Source organism: Aquarana catesbeiana, linkage group LG13 (assembly GCF_042186555.1).
Source record: "Aquarana catesbeiana isolate 2022-GZ linkage group LG13, ASM4218655v1, whole genome shotgun sequence".
Classification (NCBI taxonomy): domain Eukaryota; kingdom Metazoa; phylum Chordata; class Amphibia; order Anura; family Ranidae; genus Aquarana; species Aquarana catesbeiana.
Genome location: NC_133336.1, coordinates 96,909,583 through 96,935,579, shown reverse-complemented (window position 1 = coordinate 96,935,579; position 25,997 = coordinate 96,909,583). Strand labels below are relative to the sequence as shown.

The window sequence follows — 25,997 nt, the reverse complement described above, 5'->3', positions numbered from 1 at the left end:
GGTTGATCTAACCTGATCTAACAAAGATCTAACAACCTGCATAAGATTTTTTCAAAAATTTTGATATGGGGGTACTAACCTGGCAGAGGTGTTAAAAGCACCCCGCTAGCAGCCAAAAGTGAAAAAAATGCCTCTTCTTCTACTATAAAGTGTCACTAAGGGCAAAACTTTTTTTAGTTTTGGACAAAGTGGAGGGGGATTAGAACCTCTGTCAGGTTTTGTATTGCTCTTAGGGAGATTTTCGATCGGGGTTCATGAATGAATTGAGCCAATTTAGTGACCTGCATGACGAGCAGTGAGAACTCGGCATGCAGAGCTCCCTCAGGCTGCCATGTCTCCATAGCAACACCCCCCTCCCCCGGTCCGCCATCTTGTTCAGAGTCACATCCGGAGCGTCGCGGTCGCCATTTCATTGTCGGGAAGAAGCGGAGGAGCGGGGTGAGTGTAAACAGGAAGCGGGGCTCGGTGTGGCGGTAGAGGTGAGCGGGAGGACTCGGTGTCTCTGGATCGGTACGGGGGCCTTTCCTCGGAGGATCAGCGGCAGAATCTTGGGATACGGATGGGGATATTACGGGGGTCTCCTTAGGAGATTGATGGTTAGGCGGGAGTGCGCTGGGTGATGTCAGCTGCTATATGGGGCCCTGTATGGTGTAATAGTACATGATGGGTGGTCGGTACACACGGAGCTGTGGAGAGGAGAGTAGTCCCGGTGCTGTACAGTATACACTGTGTATATAATCTATATATTATATAATAGTCCCCCCCAACACTCGGGGTCCTGTGCTCATCCCTCCCCTCTCATGCTCTTCACGTGAGCCTAGGAACACCCTGCACATGGCAGGACTCGGGCCTGGTGAGAGGCCTGCCATGTGGAGGAGGGCCGGGCACCTTCTCTTATACAGCTGTGTTTAGGGCTCGATCCCCTCCCTCTGAGCTGCTGTTTGCAGGACCAGCTGGATGCTACAATTGTGCAGCCAATCAGGCCGAGCTGAGTACGGTTATAGCAGGAGAGATCGCACACGTGTGCAGTTATAGCAGGAGAGATCGCACACGTGTGCAGTTATAGCAGGAGAGATCGCACACGTGTGCAGTTATAGCAGGAGAGATCGCACACGTGTGCAGTTAGAGCAGGGGAGATCGCACACGTGTGCAGTTAGAGCAGGGGAGATCGCACACGTGTGCAGTTAGAGCAGGGGAGATCGCACACGTGTGCAGTTAGAGCAGGGGAGATCACACACGTGTGCAGTTAGAGCAGGGGAGATCGCACACGTGTGCAGTTAGAGCAGGAGAAAGGAGAGATCGCACACGTGTGCAGTTAGAGCAGGAGAGATCGCGCACACGTGTGCAGTTAGAGCAGGAGAGATCGCGCACACGTGTGCAGTTAGAGCAGGAGAGATCGCGCACACGTGTGCAGTTAGAGCAGGCGAGATCGCGCACACGTGTGCAGTTAGAGCAGGCGAGATCGCGCACACGTGTGCAGTTAGAGCAGGCGAGATCGCGCACACGTGTGCAGTTAGAGCAGGCGAGATCGCGCACACGTGTGCAGTTAGAGCAGGCGAGATCGCGCACACGTGTGCAGTTAGAGCAGGCGAGATCGCGCACACGTGTGCAGTTAGAGCAGGCGAGATCGCGCACACGTGTGCAGTTAGAGCAGGAGGGATCGCGCACACATGCGCAGTTAGAGCAGGCGAGATCGCGCACAACGTGTGCAGTTAGAGCAGGCGAGATCGCGCACACGTGTGCAGTTAGAGCAGGCGAGATCGCGCACACGTGTGCAGTTAGAGCAGGAGGGATTGCGCACACATGCGCAGTTAGAGCGGCTGCGAAGGGGCCCACAACTCAAGTGTCCTACAAACAGCAATATGGAGGGGCCCAGTGGTTGTTATGGTGAGCCCCTGTTATACCCACAGCTGCCTGTGTAAAGGGCATGGCCTATTCAGAACCTATGGAATTGCACACGGGGAATTTTCGGAAAAGTGCTTCACCTAAAGGCATTATTTCCACAAGGTGGATCCGCTGCCTCGGAGTCCGCCTCTGTCCTCCAGTTCAGCGGGAGATCTCTCCATTCATCTCTGCTGAGCCGGCGGATGACGGGTCCGTCTCTGCTCACTGAGTGGGGAGGGGCCTATCAGAGCGCCGCTGATTCCTATGGAGAGAACGGACAGTATGTCCGTTTTCATCAGATCTCACCCGATCTGACCCGCCAGGGACAGATGCGAACTTAGGGGCATCCATCTGCTTTTAATGGATCGGGTCGGATGTCAGCGGACATGTCACCGCTGACATCCGTCGCTCCATAGACTAGCATGGAGCGCCTGTTCAGGTCCGCTGTCAAAACTGACAGGCAGACCTGAACGGTCTGACAGTGTGAAAGGGGCCTTAGGGGGAAAGTAACCAATGTTTTTGCAGTTAAAAAAAAAGTGCATTTTGTCTGGCTGGAGAGCATTGCACCCAGAATATTTATTTTTTAGCCATCTCTGACTGATTAGGGGGGATTTCTCTTCTCTTCCTGCCCCACAGCCAAAACAGGAGGTGAGAAGAAATCCCTCAAAAGTGAGAGTCCCGGGGTGTCACTAGATTTAGTATCCCCTTAAGCCTAGTATACAGCTCAGGTCGGAGCTGCTGTACTAACCTTCTAAGGTTAGTACAGTGATCTCCCCCGCTGAGCTGTTGTGTTCTGTTCGGATGCTGTCTGTTGCTTCTCTGCCCTGTGTCTCCTGTCCCTCCACCCACTTTTTTGTTGACATCTAAAATGCCCCCCATCCCCACTCTAATGCCCCCTTTCCCTGCTGCTTCACCCCCTGCAGCACCTATTACCCCCCCCCCCCCCCCCCCCAACACCTTGCAAACTGCAATCCCCTTGTGGCTACCCTGCAGCTTCCCTGTGCCCACCCGACGGCTGTGAGTGCTGCATGGCAGTCACAGGGATATACCTAAATAGATTCCCCCCACGAAGCTTCGATCCCCTCACTGATCCCTCAACACCCCCTCCCTGCAGGTGCTGGCTTTCCCTTCTCCTGCCGGCTGGGGTAGGAGATTGCTGCCAAAACGCTCTGCAGGTGCTTCGGCAGCGCTGCCCATTTATTGCGGTGGAGGAGCGGTGCATACAGGTTAAGGTGTTTTACGGGCGCTGTTTTCAGCCCAAAAGTGCCTGAAAAACCCCCCAGTGTGAAAGGGGTCTCTGCCTAAACCAGGAATCTTCAAACTACGGCTCTCCAGCTGTTGCGGGAACCCATCCCATGAGGCATTGTAAAACTCTGACATTCACAGACATGACTAGGCATGATGGGAATTGTAGTTCCTGAACAACTGGAGGGCCGTAGTTTGAAGACCCCTGGCGTAAACTCTGCTCAGAGCTGTCAAACTTTGTCTGCCAACCCCCCCCCCCCCCCCCTTCTTTTTTTTTTTTTTTTTTTCTTAAATCACAACATTGCTCAGCGCTGAGATAAAAAGACACACTGGGGTTGATTTACTAAAGGCAAATCCACTTTGCACTACAAGTGCACTTGGAAGTGCAGTCGCTGTAGATCTGAGGGGTAGATCTGAAATGAGGGGAAGCTCTGCTGATTTTATCATCCAATCATGTACAAGCTGAAATGCAGTGTGTTTTTTTTTATCCTTGCATGTCCCCCTCGGATCTACAGCGACTGTAGCTCCAAGTGCACTTATAGTGTAGTGGATTTGCCTTTAGTAAATAACCCCCATTGCATCATTTGGCTCTTTTAGATCAAATGAGGTCAGTTTAACCACTTAAAAACTAAAGCGGGGTACACACTATAAGAAAATCGGGCGAACAATCGTCTGATTTTCCTTGTTGTTTCACAGCAAATTGGAGCCGATGAACGAAAATTCTCATCCAACAAAGGCTTTTTTTGTTTTTTCTGATCATGCGCTTTCTTTTCTGATTTTTCTTGTACAAAAACGGTACACATTAAATGAAAATTGTTCAATCTGTTCCCATATGAAAATTTGGAATCGGCTGTCGAAAGTTGTGTACACACTATATAAAATTGTATGAAAATGTTGGCCGATTTTCTTAGTGTGTATGAGCCTTTAGCCTCTTTCTGACACTTGTTGCTTACAAGTTAAAATCCGTATTTTTTGCTAAAACATTGCCACCCCAGATGTTTTGGAGCTACATTGTGCATGAGCATTATGGGAAATGTAGTTCCAAAACATCTGGGGTGCTAAGGTTCTCCATCACTGCCCTAGAGAATAAAATGGCGGTCGTTGAAATATTTTATGTCACACTGTATTTGCGCAGCGGTCTTTCAAACACCGTTTTAGGGAAAAAATACACTACAATGAATGAATAAATAAAACTAAACAGTAAAGTTAGTCCTTTATTTATTTGTTTTTTTGTATAATGTGAAAGGTGATAAGCCGAGAGAATCGTGATCTTTATTCTAAGCAAAAAAAATGCGATTCATTTTAGCCAGAATCGTGCAGCTCTAATCTCAACTGTGCATTTTCGCCACTCCCCAGCTGCAAGTCTAAATGAGGCAGGGCATAATACTACAGCGAGGTCGTGTTTAACTGCACAGGTGTTCCATTTAGGCAGTCCTATTGATGTCAATTGGGAAACATCAGCTGGACAGGAATGAACAGGTGTTCCACGCATTCCTGTGCAGATAGTCCCAATTATGTTATTTGGGACGCAGCAGCTGAATAGGCACAGCCACTGCTCCCAACTTGGCATCCATGTGGGTGCATGTCCCTGAACTCACACTGTCTGCGTTTGGGGCAGCGGTTCTGTCCTTGTGGCCACTGCATCCCAGTTGACATGAATGGACCTGCACAGGAATGGACAAAACACCTGTACACCCCCGTACGGGTAAACATGGCCTTCCATGGGGGTACGCTTTAATACACCCCATGTGAATGAGGCCTTAGTAGGAATTTTGTAAGTTATGTTGTGTTTATGCAAATAAGGATTTTTTTTTGGTAAAAATGGCGATTTGATAAGCGTTTGCACAAAAAATGTAGGACCTTAAAATTTAGTAGTACCTTCTTTATATTCTATAGGTCATGTGCTTTCAGAAAATGTATAATTTAGGGGGTCTTTTACAAACTCTGAAAGCTGTAAGTGAAAAAATGAAAACCTCTATATTTTTAGAGAAATGTGGTTATTTAAAGTTTTGCGTACGTTCGACTTTCACCATTTCACAAAAAGGCGCAATTTAAAATGTACAAATATTTATTTATTAACTCAACACAGGTTTACCTTTTGTTATGTTGAATAACTTTTGTAAATGTTGCTGTTTGTATATATAAAATAGAAAGCATTTGAAAATATCGATCTTGGTGTTTTGAATGCTTTACAGGGCAGAGGTGATCGCTCCATAAAGAGTACCTCTCACATGCCTATTTCTGTCATAAGGGATGTTTACATTCCTTCTGACAGCAATAAAAGTGATAAAAAACAAACATTTAAAGCAACAGTGTGAAAAAAAAGTTATTAAAGTGCCCCGTCCCACTGTGCTCACACCAGTGTTAATTGCGTCGACTGAAACAATTGAGATGACTAAAACTAAAATTCCATTATAGTCAAAATACTATGACTAAAACTAAATTGAAATTTGACTTCAAAATTAACACTGGTCTGTATGTAGTGCATGTTCATACCTCAATACCATAAATAATAACATATTCGATTTTTCACTCCAGCAGTATATGAGTTTGGAAATTGCAGAGAAAGGTTAACTAATGCATTACAATTTAATTGCAACCTTTAGATTTTAGATTAAAATTAGTTTTAGTCGACTAAAATGCACTGGAGATTTAGTCGACTAAAACTAAAACAATTGCAGAAGACTAAAATGGGACTAAAACTAAAATGACATTTTAATCCTAAGACTAAAACTAAATTGAAATTTGCTGCCAAAATTAACACTGGCTCGGACACAAAGGCGAACGCGTGCGTCGGTCCCGCAAGCATGCAAACTGTGATCATCCCATACGTGAGGTATTGCCGTGGACGTCAGATCATAGGTATTAATTCTAGCAGTAGACCTCCTCTGTAAATCTAAAGTGGTAACCTGTAAAGGCTTTTAAAGCATTGCCTATGGATATTAACATTTATGTAGTTTGTCGCCATTGCATGGGTGTGCGTAGTTTTAAAGCGTGACATGTTTGGTATCTGTTTACTCGGTGTAACATTGTCTTTTATATTTTGCAAAAAAATTGGGTTATGTATTATGTTTTTTTGCATTGAAATTCAAAAAAGTGTATAAAAAAAAAAAAAACTGCATTTAAAACACCGCTGCGAAATACCGTGTGACACAAAAAATCTCGGACCTCTGCTTTAAAAAAATATATATAATGTTTGGGGGTTCTAAGTAATTTTTCTAGCAAAAAAATACTCATTGTTACATGTAAACAAAAAGTCCCAGAAAAGGCTTGGAATGGAAGAGGTTAAACACACCTTGGACACATGTAAAGGGATGGTGAACCCGCGCAGTGGAAATAGAGGTCTGTTGGTGAGATTTTTGGAACTGCTGCCGCCCAACAAGCAGTCAGCATAAATGGGGACAGCTGAGTTGATTAGTATGATAGAAGGGTCTGGCGCTGTTCCTTTAGTTAAATAATTCCCTACCTGCGTATAGGTTTCTAAAACAAGGCATATAAATATAAGGCATATAAATATAAATTCATAGGTGTAAACAAAAACGTGCAGGTATCAGATGGTGATATACTTAAAATCTTGGTAAATATTGTGCAATTATAGATGATACACAAACTGTAAATATATAAAAAAACAATATAAAAAATAATATAAAAAATGTTGGTGATATCAAATCCCATGTATGGTGTTGCTGGTTAGTATTCCAAAAGACTTTAGATGTGAGGGGGGGAGGGGAAGGGAGGGGGTGAGGGAGGGGGGGGGGGGAAGGGAGGAAGGGGAAAAAAAGAGAGGTGTGGGAGATCTACTCCTGGTTGAGGAACTAAAAAGTGTTTGAATCACTCCTAATACAGTGCAAACGTGCTGGTGAAGTTCAAAGGAAGTCCTTATTGTGTGATACACTTGTCAAAATTCTTGGCATATATCTTGTGCAATAACTTGGTGCATGTGATGTTGTGATTATAATCCTTCAATAGTTTTAAATCCTTGTTCTGAAAGTGCAGCCACTCACCAGATCACTTCACCCCTGCAGGGGTATCAGGCAATTACAGTTTTGCGCCACTGTACGGCGGTCACTGGCGGGCTCAGGATCGTGGTGTATCATATGTAAAGAGAGAAGGAGTGCCCATAGCGTAAAATTGTTTTTAAAAGGTTTTATTAAACAAATAGAAAGGTACTCACAATTTCACAGTGTAAATCAAGCGAAGTAGTAAAAAACGTCACAGTTAGCCTTCAGCGCTGGTAAAGTAGGTAGTGTTTGGGAAGCACAGATTAGGCCACGCCCTACGCGTTTCGTCGTTAGGACGTCTACGGGAGCGTAGACGTCCTAACGACGAAACGTGTAGGGCGTGGCCTAATCTGTGCTTCCCAAACACTACCTACTTTACCAGCGCTGAAGGCTAACTGTGACGTTTTTTACTACTTCGCTTGATTTACACTGTGAAATTGTGAGTACCTTTCTATTTGTTTAATAAAACCTTTTAAAAACAATTTTACGCTATGGGCACTCCTTCTCTCTTTACATATGATACACCACGATCCTGAGCCCGCCAGTGACCGCCGTACGGTGGCGCAAAACTGTAATTGCCTGATACCCCTGCAGGGGTGAAGTGATCTGGTGAGTGGCTGCACTTTCAGAACAAGGATTTAAAACTATTGAAGGATTATAATCACAACATCACATGCACCAAGTTATTGCACAAGATATATGCCAAGAATTTTGACAACAAGTGTATCACACAATAAGGACTTCCTTTGAACTTCACCAGCACGTTTGCACTTTATTAGGAGTGATTCAAACACTTTTTAGTTCCTCAACCAGGAGTAGATCTCCCACACCTCTCTTTTTTCCCCTTCCTCCCTTCACCCCCTCCCTTCCCCTCCCCCCCTCACATCTAAAGTCTTTTGGAATACTAACCAGCAACACCATACATGGGATTTGATATCACCAACATTTTTTATATTGTTTTTTATATATTTACAGTTTGTGTATCATCTATAATTGCACAATATTTACCAAGATTTTAAGTATATCACCATCTGATACCTGCACGTTTTTGTTTACACCTATGAATTTATATTTATATGCCTTATATTTATATGCCTTGTTTTAGAAACCTATACGCAGGTAGGGAATTATTTAACTAAAGGAACAGCGCCAGACCCTTCTATCATACTAAACACCTTGGACACATGCACAGCAAAATCAATTAGTTCCAATCGCCCTATTCACGCTGCTGCATTCAGTTCCAGGTGCTCATAAAAAAAAAAAAAAAACGCAAAACTACGTCATGCGTGTTTTTTTTTTTTTGTTTTTCTTTTTGTTTGTTTTTTTGCAACCGAACACTCATAAACATGAATGGAATCCTTAGCACTTTGAAGAGTAAAGTGGAAGAAAACCACACTGGAACACATTAACCACTTCCGGACTGCCCACCGCACATATATTGCGGCAGGTCGGCCCGGCTGCTCGAACCGACGTACCTGTACGTCGGTCCATGCGTTAGATACAGCGGGTGTGCCCGCCACAGGAGCTCGTCCGCGGGTCCAGCGGACTCAATGTCCGCCGGCCACCTGCTATCGCAGTAAAGAGAGCTGAAACGGGGATCTGCCTATGTAAACAAGGTGGATCCCCGTTCTGACAGGGAAGGAGAGGGAGATCAGCTTTTCCTAGTGATCAGGAACAGCGATCTCTCTACTCCCAGTCAGTCCTTCCCCCTGACAGTTAGAAAGCACCTCCCTGGGAATACTTAACCCTTTGATCACCCCTAGTGTTAACCTCTACCCTGCCAGTGCCATTTATACAGTGATCAGTGCATTTTTGTGTCACTGGTCACCAAAAAGTGTCACTTAGGGTCAGATTGTCACAGTCCCGCTAAAAATCGCTGATCCCCGCCATTACTAGTAAAAACGATTAAAAAAAAAGTCCCTATTAATGGGGTAAATACTTCTGGGGCTGGAGTCGTTAAAAATGCATGGAAATGCACACTGACTGTGGGGATTGTGGTGTGAACTAGCCCTAAATTGGTGAAATATCTTACAGGGGCATCAAAATAATAGATGTTTATTGTTGTACAGTTCATTTTCTTTCAAAAGCAGCCACAACCTGAACAAAGCCTGTCCCCTGCCAGCAGCTGCAGAGTGGTGCCTTTGTTTTTCTGTGGATAAACCATTGCTCCCTCTGCAAAGGTCTGATAAACCCACTACTGGGGGTCTGTAGCTCTGCAATTAGCAAAGTTCATGCTCCTTGTTTATTGGAGAGCTCTGATGTGACTCAGCAAAGGGGCGTGCCAGACCAACTGAAGAGAGACCACTTCTTCTTCCACAGAGAGCAAGGGTCCCACTCAATGAAAATGAACTGTACAGCATTGAACAACTTATGGAGGCACAGCAGGAGGAACCACAGCATGTGCAAAGAGTTTTCTGCATACACGCATATGTGGAATGTCTGCTGTGGCCGGGAGAGAAGCATAACAGCAGAGTGTAAACACATGGGCAGCTGAACAGATAAATAAAGGGTCTGTTCTTGTAGTACAATTCAGCCTGTGCTGAGGGGGTTACCGTAAAGCCCATCTCCAGCTGAGAACCCCCCTGCTTCCCACGCTTTAAGGGCCCTTTGACACTGGGGCGGCATCAGGGGTAAATTGCCGCTATTGTAAGCGGTGCTTTACCGTCGGTATTCGGCCGCTAGCAGGGCAGTTTTACCCCCCGCTAGTGGCCGAGATAGGGTTAAAAACCACCGAAAAGCGCCTCTGCAGAGGCCCTTTGCCAGCGGCATAGCCGCGCTGTCCCATTGATTTCAATGGGCAGGAGCGGTATAAACTCCGCTCCTTCACGGCTCCGAAGATGCTGCTAGCAGGACTTTTTTTCCCGTCCTGCTAGCGCACCGCTCCAGTGTGAAAGCCTTGAGGGCTTTCACACTGGAGAGACAGCAGCGGCACTTTCGGGTCGATTTGCAGGCGCTATTATTAGCGCAATAGCGCCTGCAAACCGCTTAAGTGTGAAAGGGCCCTAAGTGCTGGTTCACACAGGGGCGACTTGTCAGGCGACCTAGCCGTCTGACAAGTCACCTCCCGTTCTGTACAATGGAACCGTTCTAATAGGAGCGACGCAAGTTGCTCCAACTTAGAAAAAGGTTCCTGTACTACTTTGGGGGTGACTTGAGGCGACTTGCATAGACTTCTATACAGAAGTCGTTTTGCAAGTCGCGTGCAGGTCGCCTCGGTGAGGCGACCTGCAAGTCGTGCCGCCCCTGTGTGAACCGGGGCTTAGGGCTTGTTCATACCAGATGCATTGGGGCTAAGCTGGCAGTTATTTTCAGCATATCCCCAAGATAAATCAAAATGCCTTGTTTATAATGTCAGTTCATACCACATCTTTGCTGTGATGTGCACTGAAAGAAATTACAGCATGCACCTCTCCTTTTTTTTTTTTTTTTTTTTTTTTAGTGCACCCGCTTGCATCGTGAACTTTCACTTTGCAACACTGCTGTGGTGAACTAGAACTGTATTGAAATGTCACTGGTCAAATTGTGAATGAGCCCTTAAAGCACAAGTACAGTTTGTTCTGCACTCCTGTGACCCGTTTTCAGCAGATAGCGGGCTGAAGCCCTCTGTCTACTGACATCACAGAGTCGGTCCAAACTCGGGCAAGATCATGACGATGTCAGGCTCCGCCCACATCCCTGGACCGGCTGGCTGAGAGCCTGAGCCGGCTGGTCGGTCCAGCCCAGCATTCCAGTGAGCGTGTGGGGGCAGAGCAGACAGCGGTGACTGACAGTGTGCAGCTCTTTGCTCAAGGAGCCCTGAGAACCGAGGGATCAGCGGTGTTGGTAATTCAGAAAAAAGCCAAACCTCATACTTCTCTTCAGTACAGCTCTCCACATCGCACTACTCCATCTATAGTGAGTGCATGTCCGCAAAACAAATCTCTTAATTTGCTTTAGTTTTCATATAGCAGACATGCAAATGTTCTTTCATATGCCTTCATTTAGCTACTAGTTGTCTTCACAGTTTCTCTATGCCCAACATTTCTTTAAGGCTTTACACACACAGATACTTCTGTCCACACTAAACAGTGTGACTGGAGGAATCTTTCTGCTGGCTATCGTATTCAGGCAGCCGCAAAACCCATGTCTTTCTGAATACCCGAACAGTGACTGGAAGTGATCATTGTTTGGCCAACAATTTTCCATAGTTATACATGTTTTATTTGTTCCGTGGACTGGAGGAGAGAAAATCATTCTATTCCCACATGCTCGCTAAACAGCATGAATAGTGGAATCTCTCCTGCCCAGCTATTGTATTCTGGTGCCTGGCACCAGCGGCTGTCTGAATACATAAACCGTGACTGCATCTGATTTCCACCTGACTCCTTTAAATTTTCAGTTGACTTTTTTGTGTATCTGGGTGGTGCCATCAGCCACAGCTCAAATTTTGCAGATTTAGCAGAAATCGGCTTGAGCCCATGTTCACATTGGGCCGATTTGACATGTCAGATTGCATGTTAAATCGCCGGCTATTGCCAGCAATGGCACCGTTCGAATTGGTGCGACTCCAATTTTGCGGCATCACACTGATTCCCAAAAGTAGTTCCTGCACTACTTTTGGCGACTTCGGGGGAAATTTCAATAGACATCTGTGCAGGAACCCGTACGGATGTCTCTAAAATCGCTCCCGAAGTCGGACTGACATGCGGGTTCGCACAATTTCAAAACCGCATCAGTGTGAACCTAGGCTGAATTCACGCCACGTAAGGCTGTATTTAGAAGGGTGTTAATAGGCAGCCCACCTATTTACACCAATATATACATATTAATATAGATGCATTATCATACACTTCAAAGACTGTTTTAAAAAAATGTTAGACGTTTTCTCATTTGTGCAAATCTTTAAAATTAGTATTAGTTACAAACAAAAGTATTTAGGTAATTTAGATAACAATACTACTGAAGTGCGGGCACATTCCCCCTCCCCCCTTCAAGCATTGGTAAAGGTCATAAAATCAGTAGGCACGGGTTATGCTGCTCATGGCATTGATCAGCACTGCTTCCTGTCATACAACGTTTCAATACCAGTCTCTATACCTGCTAAGCTTCTGGCATTTTACAGGGAAGTAGTAATGGGGAGTAGTCAAGGTCCTGTGACCAGCCTCAATAACACAGGTACTTGCAGGCACCAGAAGACATCTGCACTTCAGTAGTACCAAGTCCATGTAAGTCATTAATGGTTGTGTGCTTGTGTCTTTTACAAAGGTGTGTGTAGGAGAGGGAGAAGCAGTATAAGGAGCCAGTATACTGCAAAGTGAGAGAAATATAATCTCATCGCTGTACTGTTTCACTGTCCAGCCTCAGGGTAGGGTCAGATCCATAAAGCCTGGGGATAGCAGAAGTAGGGTAAAGTGGACTGGTCATCATCCAATCCAAAAAACTAAGGACATCTTTTGGTAGCAAAGAACTGCTGGGGACAGCACCATCCTAAAGTGTTCAGCAATTTTTAGCGTGTGGCCACTGGAGAGGATCAACCTTACTGGATCCTGGCTATTGAGTTAAGAACCTATTAGATTTGGTGACTGGATGCATGGAAAGAGGGCATTTCGGAGCACTTAATGATTTGTGTGTGGCAATCTTGCTAAACAAAAAAAACAAAAAAAAAGTTTAAAGCGTGGATCAGCAACCTGTAGATCGTGGCCTGGGCTTGCTCCAGAGTATTAAACAGAGTGCAGTACAAGAACCGCATAATCCGATGCCTCCTGTACTGCTGGATCCTGTCCCATGTGAAGTGATAGCAACTGCACTCCACCTCTTATCCCGGCTAGCGGTCTTCAGAGTGCTACTAGCAGCAGGAAAGGCGAAATCTTCAGATCAGTGTGAAGCAATACGTTGGGCATAATAGTATAAGGCTACTTTGACACTGAAGTGTTTACCCACACCGCGGTTGCAGTACAGTGTACCCGCAGCTTATCTGCGGATCTTCTGTGCTTAGCCAAAGACTTTTTAATTATATTGCACTTACTGAATGCAGGAGTTTTTGTGTGCTTTCAGAAAGTGCACCACACCTTTAGGATATCATAGAGGTCTATGGCAAAGCGCAGCTAGCCCAGGAAAGTTGCATATGCATTGCACTGCCTTATAGGGGGCTCAGAACAGTAAGGGTTCATTTACATTTGCAGTTTGGGGGGGTGGTAAAACCCCATAGTTGACGTGTTTTTATCTCCCCCCAACTGCACCCTCTTTAGCTGCAGTGGCCAAGAGTTTACACATGTCACAGTCGCAGCAGAAGTTATACAGCATGTCATGTTTGGTGGGTGTAGCACCTGCCAAGCATGACCCATTCAAGTGAATGGGGCCGCTCTGCAAGTGCCCTGCAAGCTTGTGCAGTACAGCAAACAAGGGCTTAAAGCAGGCAGCGTTGTGTTGCTTTTTACCACCTGCTTTAACCCCAGAAGCATGCAGTTGCGGGGGAATTGCAGAGTGGCCCCATTTACTTGAATGGATCATGATTGGCAGGCGGTAGCACCCAGCAAAAGCAACAGGGGGCTTAATTCCTGCTACAGCATGTGTACATCTTTGGCTGCTGCCTCATCAGCTAAAGATGGTAGAGCTTGGGGGTGGTAAAACTGCAACTCAACTGCAGGGTTTTGCCATCCCCCAACTTTACATGTGAACGAGCCCTAAGGGTGCCGCTGCCGAATGCAAGTAAGCAGTGCTGTTCCTTTTGAAAAGTGATCCGAGTGTGTTTGACAGGTGGTGAGGAGGTGACATGTTGCCTCCTCACCACCTGATTTAAAGCCATGATTGCCATGCAATGCACACAACTGTGACACAGTAGTACAGCAATTAGAGGTTTAAATAAGGTGTGAGGGGGAGACACTGTGCCTGGTAATTTTTGACTTCTCCCATGTTGTTCAGGTAAATCTCCACCTCTTTGAAGTTGCCTACCCCTGATTTAACGAGTAACACAATTTTTGTTGAGAAAAAAAAAAAAAACGCAATCCCCTGTGGGTGATCAATGTATGTTGTATGGATTTTAACAAACTTTTTTGCTGATTTTCTGTTTCTTTGAAGTAATAGCTTTTTGTGCAGAGTGAATTTCAATTGGAAGTAACATTATCATTAATAATCAGCTGATGCACGTAATCTAATAAGGAGAGTGGCAGTGTCCAATCCCTTTTAGAAGTAATTAACCATTTGGACCCTTTGGGAATAGCTCACCAAAAAGGAAATTTTAGTTGCAAAGGATGCCTAAAATCTGACCTGTACCTTAGTGCAGACTTCTGGGAAAATCGGACAACCAATCATTCCTGGGACGTTCTGTATACCAGCTGTGCACGGGACGCCTCCAGGTTGCCATATTGCATTGATTTTTACAGAACATTACAGCACTGCAGATTGAAATGGAAAGATAATTTTTAAGAACAAATTACAATATGGCTTGTGTTTCAATTGTATACGCTATAATTTATATATTTTTTATTTGTTTTTCCCCACAAAAGTGGAGTTGCCCTTTTTTAAAGCTGAAATTCAGACAAACATCTGAAATACACAGATGAAATACAGCAGTTTAATTTGCCAATAGATTTATATATCTGTCCATCCAGTCCTATACGTAGCTCTGTCATGTAGCACAGCCCTGTCTGGCAGTGTAGGAAATCATTTTTTTTTTTTCTGTTTCAATGTCCCCTCTCCTTATAGTGACTCTATTGGCACAGGGTCACTTTTAGCCAATAGGTCACCTGTGAAAGAAGTGTTGATATACCGTATAACCCGCACCCTATTTTTAAGAGGGAAGTTTGAGGAAAAAACTTTCCACAGCCCCCCTGCACAGCACATGGACCCCCTGCAGAGCACACAGACTCCTTTCATTATAAAGCCCCCCTACACTCCCAGGATACCCCAGTCTTCTGGGAGAGCGCTGCCAGCATACTCTAAAGTTGAAAAAACATCACTGCCTTCTCATACACCGCTCCTCCTTTGTGACTCTCATTGTGAATCATTACTGACAGCCCTTTCTCATACAACATTCCTCCTGTGTCACTCTCAATGTAAATGGAAGCCTGTAATACCTCAATTAACGCCGTTCTCTCATGGACCCAGTCATGTGACTTTTCTCTGCTGTTTCATTGATGGTCACATGACCACTCTCCTCCAATCAAAAGCTACACTCAAGGAGGCGGAGCGGGAGGAGGAGAGCGGCCAGAACTAACAGCGTTACTTGAGGTATTACAGGCTTCCATTTACATTGAGAATGACACAGGAGGAACGTTGTATGGGAAAGCGCTGTCAGTAATGATTTATAATGAGTCACAAAGGAGGAGTGGTGTATGAGAAGGGGCTAGCAGTGATGTTTTCTTAACTTTAAAGTATGGCAGCGCTGTCCCAGGGCCAGGAGAGGCGGGGCAGCCGGACTGACACCCCCCAATGGGTGGCACCTGGGGCGGACCGCCCGATCCCCGACCCCCTCCCAGGTAAATAGATAGATATATATAGATATAAAGTCTCTATCAGCATATAACACGCAGGCAGGGTTTACCCTCTGTTTTCAGGGGGGAAAGTGCGTATTATACACCGATTAAATACGGTACTTGCCTTTCCAGCAGCCCAGCCCCTGTAGGAACCATGAATAGACAACCCGGTTGTCCAGTTCTGGGAGGACATCCTTGGACATCATCCTAGTAGCCTGCCTCCTGCGACATGCATCGGGCATGTTCTGTGAGCTGATCACCTGGAAATAGACTTTTTTGCAAAATTTTATAACAAACAAGGAAAACCCTTTTTTTTTTTTTTTTTTTTTTTTTTTTTTTTTTAACATGTTCGGTCTTTTTTAATTTGGTTAGAAAAAAAATTAAAACCCAGTTGTGATTAAATATTACCAAAGAAAGCTCTGTCTCCAAAAAAAAAGATACAAATTTCATATGGGTACAGTGTGACCGCCCAATTGTTATTCAAAGTGCAATAGCACTGAAAGCTGAAAATTGGCCCGGGCAGGAAGAAGGTGAAAGTGCCCGGTATTAAAGTGTGTTAACATCTACTTCTTTTTTCCAAGTTGTCTTTAAAAGATACACATCGTATCAAATCCACAGGGATTTGGGTGTCTCCTCCTTCCTTGACAGCCCCATTGTGGCAAAGATTTTTATACACCTGCAGTATTCTTTGTCTTTACTGAAAGGAAGCAACATGTATTATTCTGCCTGGCGCGGGACTCCTGCTAGATACCGAGGTTACCAGGATTGAATTTTATACTGCAATACAGAACACATTTTATAGTATCTGCAGAACAATTGGACAGTTTTGTAAAGTGGAAATTTTTCATCATCTAGGCTTTTATACTAAATCAGGGCTGGGTAAATCCCAGAAGATAGGCAGACAATTGTCAAAAAACAAAACTGTCCCTGACCGAACTGTTTTTTTTTTCTTTTCCCTTGTTTTCTAGGTAATATGAGTGGCTGCAGAGTTTTTATAGGGAGGCTTAGTCCTCATGCCCGTGAGAGAGACGTGGAGAAGTTTTTTAAAGGATATGGACGTATCCGGGAGATAAACCTGAAGAGTGGATTTGGATTTGTGGTAAGTTTTACCTGACACGCAAAAAAGGCTGTATAATTTGGATTTAGGCCTGGTTCACGCCTATACGTTTCTTGGTGCTTTTTGCAAAAACGCAGTAAAGTTCATTTTAACATGGTTTCCCATGGAACACGTTCACATCTATGCTTTTTTTTTTTTTTTTTTTTCAGCCGCTGTGTTTTTGGAAAGGGTCAGGGACTTTTTTAAACACAATTATACTTTTTGGTCCAATAGACTTCTGTAGAGACATTGCAGAAAAGCTTTTTTTTTTTTTTTTAAGCATTTTTTTAATCTGCCCACTAACAAATTAGCCAAAAAAAAATGCAAAACACATCAAAAATGTGTGTGCAAAAACGCACCCCTAAAAGCACTGCAGAAACGTATCGAAAGCAAACTGCATAGGTGTGAACCGAGCCTTAAAGAAAATACTTCTGCTTTAATCTCTCTAAATAAGAATGGTAAAATAATTGCCCTGATGACAGACCACACCCTCAGGGGACACGAGAAAAAATATCTGTAATTTAAAGATTAGCAGGGGAAAATTGTGCCCCTCCTACCAGATTATTCCCCCCCCCCCCCCCCCCCCCCTTATTTGTTATAAGGAAACAAGGGACAGTATTCCCAATTTATGGTATTTGGTGAACTGTAGAACAACGCTACAAACTGGCATTAGCAAAATTGGAGGCAGATTTAACTTTCTTAAATTTTTCACTTGTAGAAAATTACACACCACCTTCTATTTTTACACAAAGCTTCCCTGCTGCTTTGCATGTTATTTTCCCATGATGCTCTTTATGGAGAGATGTTGCTTTGCAACAGCCGTTGCCAGGTTTCACACACCTGAGGTCTTATGGACCACTTCTGCTCAGTATTTTTGTCTGCACCGAAAGACTGTTTTAACATTTAAAAAAAATACATTGAGATGCAATATCTGCTGTTTTATTTATTGTAGGAGTTTGAAGATCACAGAGATGCAGATGATGCTGTGTACGAACTGAATGGAAAAGAACTGTGCAGTGAAAGGTATAGTCAGATTTGCTGTTAAATCAGCAGGGGCATCAAAGATTTTCAAGTTTGATTTGGCATTCACTGCACAGACAAAACGGGCCCAGTTGTCCTATTGTCTGTGCAGATTGAGCATTGTCTTAACTAGCTTCATTACTATGTATTGCTTCATTACTATGCATTCTAAGAGAATTTTGATGCAGTTTTTTATTGACTTATTTATTTTTTTCACCATTCAAGAGTCACAATTGAACATGCCAGAAATCGTAGAGGAAGAGGAGGCATGATGGGTGGTGGTGGAGGTGGAGGGCGGTACCCTATGCGCTTTGGCTATCGTCAGTCTAATAGTGGTGGACCCAGGTAATATAGCTGTTCAGCTTCAAACTTACTCCATCCAAAAGCTAATAATTTCATTTTCTATAGCTGTCTGCCAAAAAAAAATCACATGGTGGCTTCTTATACCTCTCAAGGATTCCAGTTAAGAGTTACCGGTTCTGTTCAGCTTCCTTGATCATAAAGCCAATTGATTATGCCAAGGTCCTATGGGGTCTAACTATTGTTAAATAAAATATTTAGCTGCAATATACACAGACAAATGGAGTTAAATCTCATCACTGGATTCTCTTGACTGCTGGAAAAAGGCCAACTAGAGATTTAAGTTGTCAGTACCAGCATTTAGGTGTACCTATGAAGTAGATAAAAATCAAATGGCATACTCAGTAATAAATTGGCAATCTACAGTAACAAATCGCTGGTTACTATATTTTACCATTTAATTACTGAGGAAACTTGACCAATTAATTGACAGACCTGAGGTTTTTGTACTGCAGTGTTGTATCATTTTTAGTAAATGATATATATATATATATATATATATATATATATATATATATATATATATATATATATATATATATATATATATATATATATATATATAATATATATATATATATATATATATTTTTTTAATTTTCTGTTTTTTTATATAAGTTAGCTTGGCTTTCACACACTTCAGCTTATATGTTAACAGTCTTAAGCACTACAAGTGTTTTTTTTTTTTTTTTTTTTGTACTCCTTATGCAAAAATGTCTTTTACTTTGTGTGGCAAAGCTACAGTAGCTGTTAGGCTGGCCATACATTATACCATTTTAGATTTACCAAAACCATGTAATATGAGGTCAAACCTAAACACTTTTAATTTGCATACGATCAGGCAGGTCTTTGAACTACGTAGTTGACGGTAAAGTAAATTGAAAAAACCCTAGTACACACAGGCCCAATGTCAGGCAACATTCAGCCTGTGTGTATGGCAGCCGGCCATTCGGCCAGCTTCTGTCGAAGGGTCATGACTGCAAACGGTCTGCTGGTCAGCTCTCTCAGCCAGTGGCTAAGTGCGCTGACTGGAGTGTTCTTGGGGGGGGCGGGCGCGTCCCCGTGTCAGAGCACAATGGCACAGCAGGGGAGAGCACTGTACTAACATCGGATTATTAGTACAGCGGCTCGGGCCTCGGCTTTGAGGTGCGTTTTGTTTTTGTTTTTTTTGTTTTTTTCTCGTCGTCTACCAGGACAGGAAACACGTTAACCCCACCAGATAAAAGGCAATCTTCTAGGCCTCCACCTTCAGAATTGGTGTTTCCTCCGGAAAGGGGAGTTAACATGTTCCTGGAACCTGAATCCCTGGGTCTCATGGGCTGTCCTATGGGACTCCGTACGCTGTACTGACCTTTTACTGTCCAGAAGTGATACCTCAGCCTGGAGGATTGGAGGTGGCTTCTAGATCCCCTGTTTTCTGTGCTTGGGGAAGGCCACGACCATTGGGAGGTCTGAGGAGCTGGAGGGCCCCGATCTGCAAATTCTGGAGCTGGAATTAAAGCATCCCCGCCGGCAGCGTAGCTAGCCATGTGGGTAGTATGCCTAAATCGCCGATTCCCAGGCTTGAGCGAAATGGGCGGGGCTCCTGCGTTCCAAGCTGGCACAGAGGAAGTGGCGAGGCGCCCTTTTCCAGCTGGAATGACGTCGTCAGTGGGTGCCGAAGATGATGGTTCCAGTCTCAATTAAGGTGCAAACAGGGGAATACTGAGTGGCTGGTGAAAGAAGCGAGACGCAACAGAGGCTGCGGCAGCACTTTGACCCCTTTCACACTGGGGCGGTTTTCAGGCGCTTTAGCGCTGGAAATAACCTCTGCTGAGCACCTGAAAATCGCCTCCCATTGATTCAAGTGTGACTTTTTACACTTGGGCGGTACTCTTGCAGGATTTTCCGAAAAGTCCTGCAAGCAGCATCTTTAGGGTGCGTTGGGAGCGCTGTATTTAGCGCTCCCAAAATGCCCTGCCCATTGGAATGAATGGGCAGCACTTCAAACACGCCGCAACAAGGGAGGTTTTAACCCCTTCTTTGGGGTTAAAATCTCCCCGCTAGCGCTTTGCCGGCCCCAGTGTGAAAGGGGTCTTAGAGAGCAGGATGGATCTCTCTGCAGCTCCTTCATGACCAGGCCACTTTTTTGCTATTCAGCACTGCGCTACTTTACCTGCCAATTGCCGAGTCATGCAACACTGTACGCAAATGTAATTTATATCCTTTTTTTTCACACAAATAGAGCTTTCTTTTGGTGGTATTTGATCACCGCTGGGTTTTTTTATTTTTTGCTATATAAATGAAAGAGAAAAATTTTGAAAAAAAACTATTTTCTACTTTCTGTATTCAATAAAATCAATTTTTTTCATAAATTTAGGCCAAGTGTCTACATGTCTTTTGGTTAAAAAAAAAAAAAAATCCCAGTGAATGTATATTAATTGGTTTGTGTGAAAATTATAACGTCTACAAACTATGAGAGAGATATGCACCGATACCATTTATTTTACAAGTACCTATACTTTATTTTTTAGTACTTGCAGATACAAATTACTGATACCTACTGCAACTGTTTTGTTTACACTTCAGCTGTCAGCAATGGTACAAAGCATTGAAAAGTTATTTACAAATGAAATATTTTTTTTTTAAATTTTGCACTTTTTTTTTTAATGTGAAAATATACAGTGTATCCGGAAAGTATTCACAGCGCTTCATTTTTTTCACATTTTGTTATGTTTCAGCCTTACTCTAAAATGGATTAAATTAATAATTTTCCTCCACTATTCTACAAACAATACCCCATAATGACAATGTGAAAGAAGTTTGTTCAACCACTTGCCGCCCGCCATATAGCAGAATGACGGCAGTAAAGTGGTTTCAGTATCCTGACTGGGCGTCATATGACGTCCTCAGGATATTGAGCCGCTGCGCGCCCCGGGGGCACGCATCGTAGCGATCGTTGTTGCGGGTTGTCAGTCTGACACCCCGCAACACCGATCTAGGTAAAGAGTCTCTGACGGAGACTCTTTACCACGCGATCAGCCGTGTCCAATCACGGCTGATCACGCTGTAAATAGGAAGAGCTGGTGATCAGCTTTTCCTCACTCGCGTCTCACAGACGCGAGTAGAGGAGAGCCGATCGGCTGCTCTCCTGACAGGAGGGGTCTGTGCTGATTGTTTATCAGCACAGCCCCCCTCGGATCCCACCCAGGACCACCAGGGAAGCCATCCACACTGGACCACCAGGTATGCCCCCTAGACCCCCAGGGAAATACTACTCTGTGCCCAGGCAGCTGCCAATCAATGCCCATGCAGCTGCCAATCAGTGCCCACTCACAATGCCTGCCAGTGCCACGTATCACTGCCGCCTATCAGTGCCACCCATAAGAACCCATCTTTGCAGCCTTTCAGTGCCCATCACTATCGCCCACCAGTGCCACCCATGAGTGCCCATCAGTGCTGCATATCAGTGTGCCTACCAGTGCCGCATATCAGTGCCCGCTCATTTGTGCCGCCTTATCAGTGAAAGAGAGAACTTGCTTGTTTACAAAAATTTTTAACAGAAATAAAAGCAATTTTTTATTTTTTTCAAAATTTTCGGTCTTTTTTTGTTTCGCAAAAAATAAAAAGCGCAGAGGTGATCAAAGACCACCAAAAGAAAGCTCTATTTGTGGGAACAAAATGATAAAAATGTAGTTTGGGTACAGTGTTGTATGACCGCGCAATTGTCATTCAGACTGCGACAGCACTGAAAGCTGAAAATTGGTCTGGGCAGGAAGGTGTATAAGTGCCCTGTATTGAAGTGGTTAAAATCTTTGCAAATTTATTAAAAATAAAAAATGAAAAAAATCCCATGTACATAGGTATTCACAGCCTTTGCTATGACACTCAAAATTGAGCTCAGGTGAATCCTGTTTCTACTGATCATCCTTGAGATGTTTCTACAACTTGATTGGAGTCCACCTGTGGTAAATTCAATTGATTGGACACGATTTGGAAAGGCACACGCCTGTCTATAAAAGGTCCCACAATTAACGTTGCATGTCAGAGCACAAACCAAGTCATGAAGTACAAGAAATTGTCTGTAGACCTCCAAGACAGAATTGTATCAAGGCACAGATCTGGGGAAGGGTACAGAAAAATGTCTGCAGTATTGAAGGTCCCAGTGAGCAGAGTGGCTTCCATCACCCATAAAGGAAGAAGTTTGGAACCACTAGGACTGTTTCTAGAGTGGGCCGCCCGGCCAAATTGAGTGATCTGGGGAGAAGGGCCTTAGGGAGGTGACCAAGAATCCAATGGTCACTCTGACAGAGGTCCAGCATTTCTCTGGAGAGAGGCAAACCTTCCAGAAGAACAACCATCTCTGCAGCACTCCACCAATCAGACCTGTATGGTAGAGTGGCCAGACGGAAGCCATTCCTAAGTAAAAGGCACATGACAGCCCGTCTGGAGTTTGTCAAAAAGCACCTGAAGGACTCCCAGACAATGAGAAACAAAATTCTCTGGTCTAATGAAACAAAGATTAAACTCTTTGGCCTGAATTGCAAGCGTCATGTCTGGAGGAAACCAGGCACCGCTCATCACCTGGCCAATCCCATCCCTACATGGTGGCGGCAGCATCATGCTTCAGTGGCAGGAACTGGGAAACTAATCAGGATTGAGGGAAAGATGAATGCAGCAATGTACAGACACATCCTTAATGAAAACCTGCTCCAGAGCGCTCTATACCTCAGATTGGGGGCGAAGGTTCATCTTCCAGCAGGAAAACGACCCTAAGCACATAGCCAAGATAACAAAAGGAGTGTCTACGGAACTCTGTGAATGTCTTTGAGTGGCCAGGCATAGCCCAGACTTGAACCCAATTGAACATCTCTGAAAATGCCTGTGGACACTTCCCATCCAACCTGATGGAGCTTGAGAGGTCCTGCAAAGATGACTGGGAGAAACTGCCCAAAAAATAGGTGTGCCAAGCTTGTAGCATCATATTTAAAAAGACTTGAGGCTGTAGTTGGTGCCAAAGGTGCTTCAACAAAGTATTGAGCAAAGGCTGTGAATAATTATGTACATGAGATTATTTATTTTTTAAATAAATTTGCAAAGATTTCAAACAAACTTTTTTCACTTTGTCATTATGGGGTATTAATAATGAATTTGATCCTCTTTGGAATTAGGCTGTAACATAAAATGTGGAAAAAGTGAAGTGCTGTGAATACTTCCTGGATGCACTGTAAAGGTGTAAAAATATTAATGAACAAAGCAAACAAAAAAAAATTTTGTTATGAATGGTTTATAAAATAGAATTGAACAAAAAATAAAATCAGCAGGAAAATAATTAAATGGAGACGGAGAATGAGTTGGGCTGATTTGAGTAAATTAAGTAGTTAAAACAGAGAAACATTTTAAGGTTGACAGGTTGCTTTAAACCAGGGGTAGGCAACCTGGGTCCCTCCAGCTGTTGCAGAACTACAAGTCCCATCATGCCTTTGGGAGTAATTGTAACTGCCAGCCTTGTAATGCCTCATGAGAAATGTAGTTCCACAACAGCTGGAGGGCCTCAGGTTGCCTACCCCTGCTTTAGACTGACTTCATCTGCAGAGGGAAGTTCATACCTTTTTGATATGTAGATGAAGAAACGGATTGAAAGAAACATTTCTTTTTATATCTTTCGGTTTCTGCGCTGAGCAATGTTGTTGATAAACATTGCCCGGCTGCTTTATTTTTTTGTTTTGTTTTTTGACCGCTCCAGTTGCCGGGATTTTGTTTACACTACAGCTGTCAACGGGGAACCCCACTAACAGCTGAATGAGTCATCAGTTGTAAAGATAGTGGCGGCCCTGCTCCTTAACCACTTCCATACCGGGCCTGTTCTGGCACTCCTCTCCTACATGTAAAACATCATTTTTTTTGCTAGAAAATTACTCAAAACCCCCAAACATTACATATTTTTATTTCCCTAGGGAATGAATTGGCGGTCATTGCAACTTTTTATGCCACACGGTATTTGTGCAACAATTTTTCAAACACGTTATTTGGGGGGGGTGAATTAAAAAATAACTAAACGGGAAAGTTGGCCCTTTTTTTTTTTTTTGTATAATGTAAAAGATGATGTTACGTCGAGTAAATGGATACCGAACATGACGCGCTTTAAAATTGCGCATACTTGTGGAATGGCGCCAAACTTTGTTACTTAAAAATCTCCATAGGTGACGCTTTAAAATTATTTACAGGTTACCAGTTTAGAGTTACGGAGTCAAGTGCTAGAATTGTTGCTCTCGCTCTAACGCATGCAGCGATACCTCACGTGTGATTTAAACGCCGCTTACATATGCGGGCGCAATTTGCGTGTGTGCGTGAGGGGACTGATGCGCTTTACTTTTTTTAGCTCTCTCCTCCAGGCTGGAAAGATTGAGATTAAAAAAAAAAGAAATGTGAAGGTTCTCTTTCTTTCTAGCCGAGTTCTCAGGTTTGTTTACCTCCGCAGGTCATAGAGATGACTTGAGGAAAATCTGGTCCCTGGAAATCTCTATGATCAACGTCCATCGGCAGATTCTTTCTCCGGCTCGCTGATCGCAAGGGTGAGCCTGGAGAAGTACCAGGGGTGGGGGATGTCCCCTCCCGCCGCCTGTAAGACCGATCAAGCGGCTGAACTGCTGCTATGATTTTAGTTGTTGGTCCGGTTGGTGAAAACAACACCCTTCCTAAAGACACCTCATCCCAATGAAGACTAAATCAAAGGAGAAGAGTAGGGGGGATTTTTGCGGTGTCAGATATGAAGATATACAAGTGACGACTTATGAATAAAATATAATATTTCCATATTGTCTAGTTACAGTATGTCTTGTTTGTATTCTCCTTTTTTTTTTTAAAATACATTTATATTTTATTCATAAGAAGTCACTTGTATATCTTCATATCTGACACCGCAAAAATCCCCCATACTCTTCTCCTTTGATTTAGTGCTGCTATGATTGTTCTTACGGTACACAGAATAGCCGGCTGTAAAAGTTGATATCTGAATGATGCCTGCATCAGTCAGATATCCCCACTCAGTCAGACGTCATATGACATCCTTGTGCTGAAAGTGGTTTAACCACTTCCCGCCCGGCCCATAGCAGATGACGGCCAGGCGGTGGTTCAGTTATCCTGACTGGGCGTCATATGACGTCCAGCAGGATAACATGCCGCCGCGATACACACCCCGCAGTCTGACACACAGTCTGACACACCACTCCACCGATCTTGATAAAGAGCCTCCGGCGGAGACTCTTTACCACGTGATCAGCCGTGTCCAATCATGGCTGATCACGATGTCAATAGGAAGAGCCGTTGATCGGCTTTTCCTCACTCGCGTCTGACAGACGCGAGTAGAGGAGAGCTGATCGGCGGCTCTCCTGACGGGGGGTCAGCCCCCCCTCAGATGACCACCAGGGACGCCACTAGGACCACCAGGGAAGGGGGCAACGTGGATGGCCAGGTATGTACCCCATGGCCATCTACATGTGCTCAATCTGTGCCAGTCAGTGCCCACAGATGGGCACTGATTGGCACTATTATATTGCAGTGATGACCAGCAATGCCACCCTTAGGGGCATCAGTGCCGCCATATCAGTGCCCGTCGGTGCTGCCATATCAGTGCCGTCATTGAAGAAGGAAACGTACTTATTTACAAAAATTCTTTAACGGAAACAAAAAGTTATTTTTCAAAATTCTCGGTCTTTTTTTATTGCGCAAAAAAAAAAAACGCAGAGGTGATCAAATACCACCAAAATAAAGCTCTATTTGTGGGAACAAAATGATAAAAAAAAAATTGCTTGAGTACAGTGTAGCATGACTGCGCAATGGTCATTCAAAGTGCGACAGCGCTGAAAGCTGAAAATTGGCCTGGGCGGGAAGGTGTCTAAGTGCCTGGTATTGAAGTGGTTAAACAACCGATTAATTGACAGCTTTTTTTTTTTTTTT

The 25,997-nt window shown here is 44.1% G+C and overlaps 1 protein-coding gene across 4 annotated transcripts in view; it reads left to right on the top strand.

Moving 5' to 3' along the window:
* The first annotated feature begins 277 nt into the window (after positions 1-277).
* Positions 278-25,997, top strand: part of LOC141116740 (serine/arginine-rich splicing factor 5-like) — a 37,992-nt gene continuing 12,272 nt past the window's right edge. Inside the window, exons 1-4 of one of the 4 annotated variants that reach the window (XM_073609135.1) lie at positions 278-438; positions 16,552-16,682; positions 17,632-17,702; positions 17,925-18,044. In XM_073609135.1, coding sequence (XP_073465236.1) covers positions 309-438; positions 16,552-16,682; positions 17,632-17,702; positions 17,925-18,044 — 452 coding nt within the window. In that variant the 5' untranslated portion in view covers positions 278-308. Of the gene's footprint in view, positions 511-12,235; positions 12,335-16,551; positions 16,683-17,631; positions 17,703-17,924; positions 18,045-25,997 lie in introns of those variants that run through there. The other 3 variants (XM_073609134.1, XM_073609136.1, XM_073609137.1) reach the window with 3 other exon arrangements.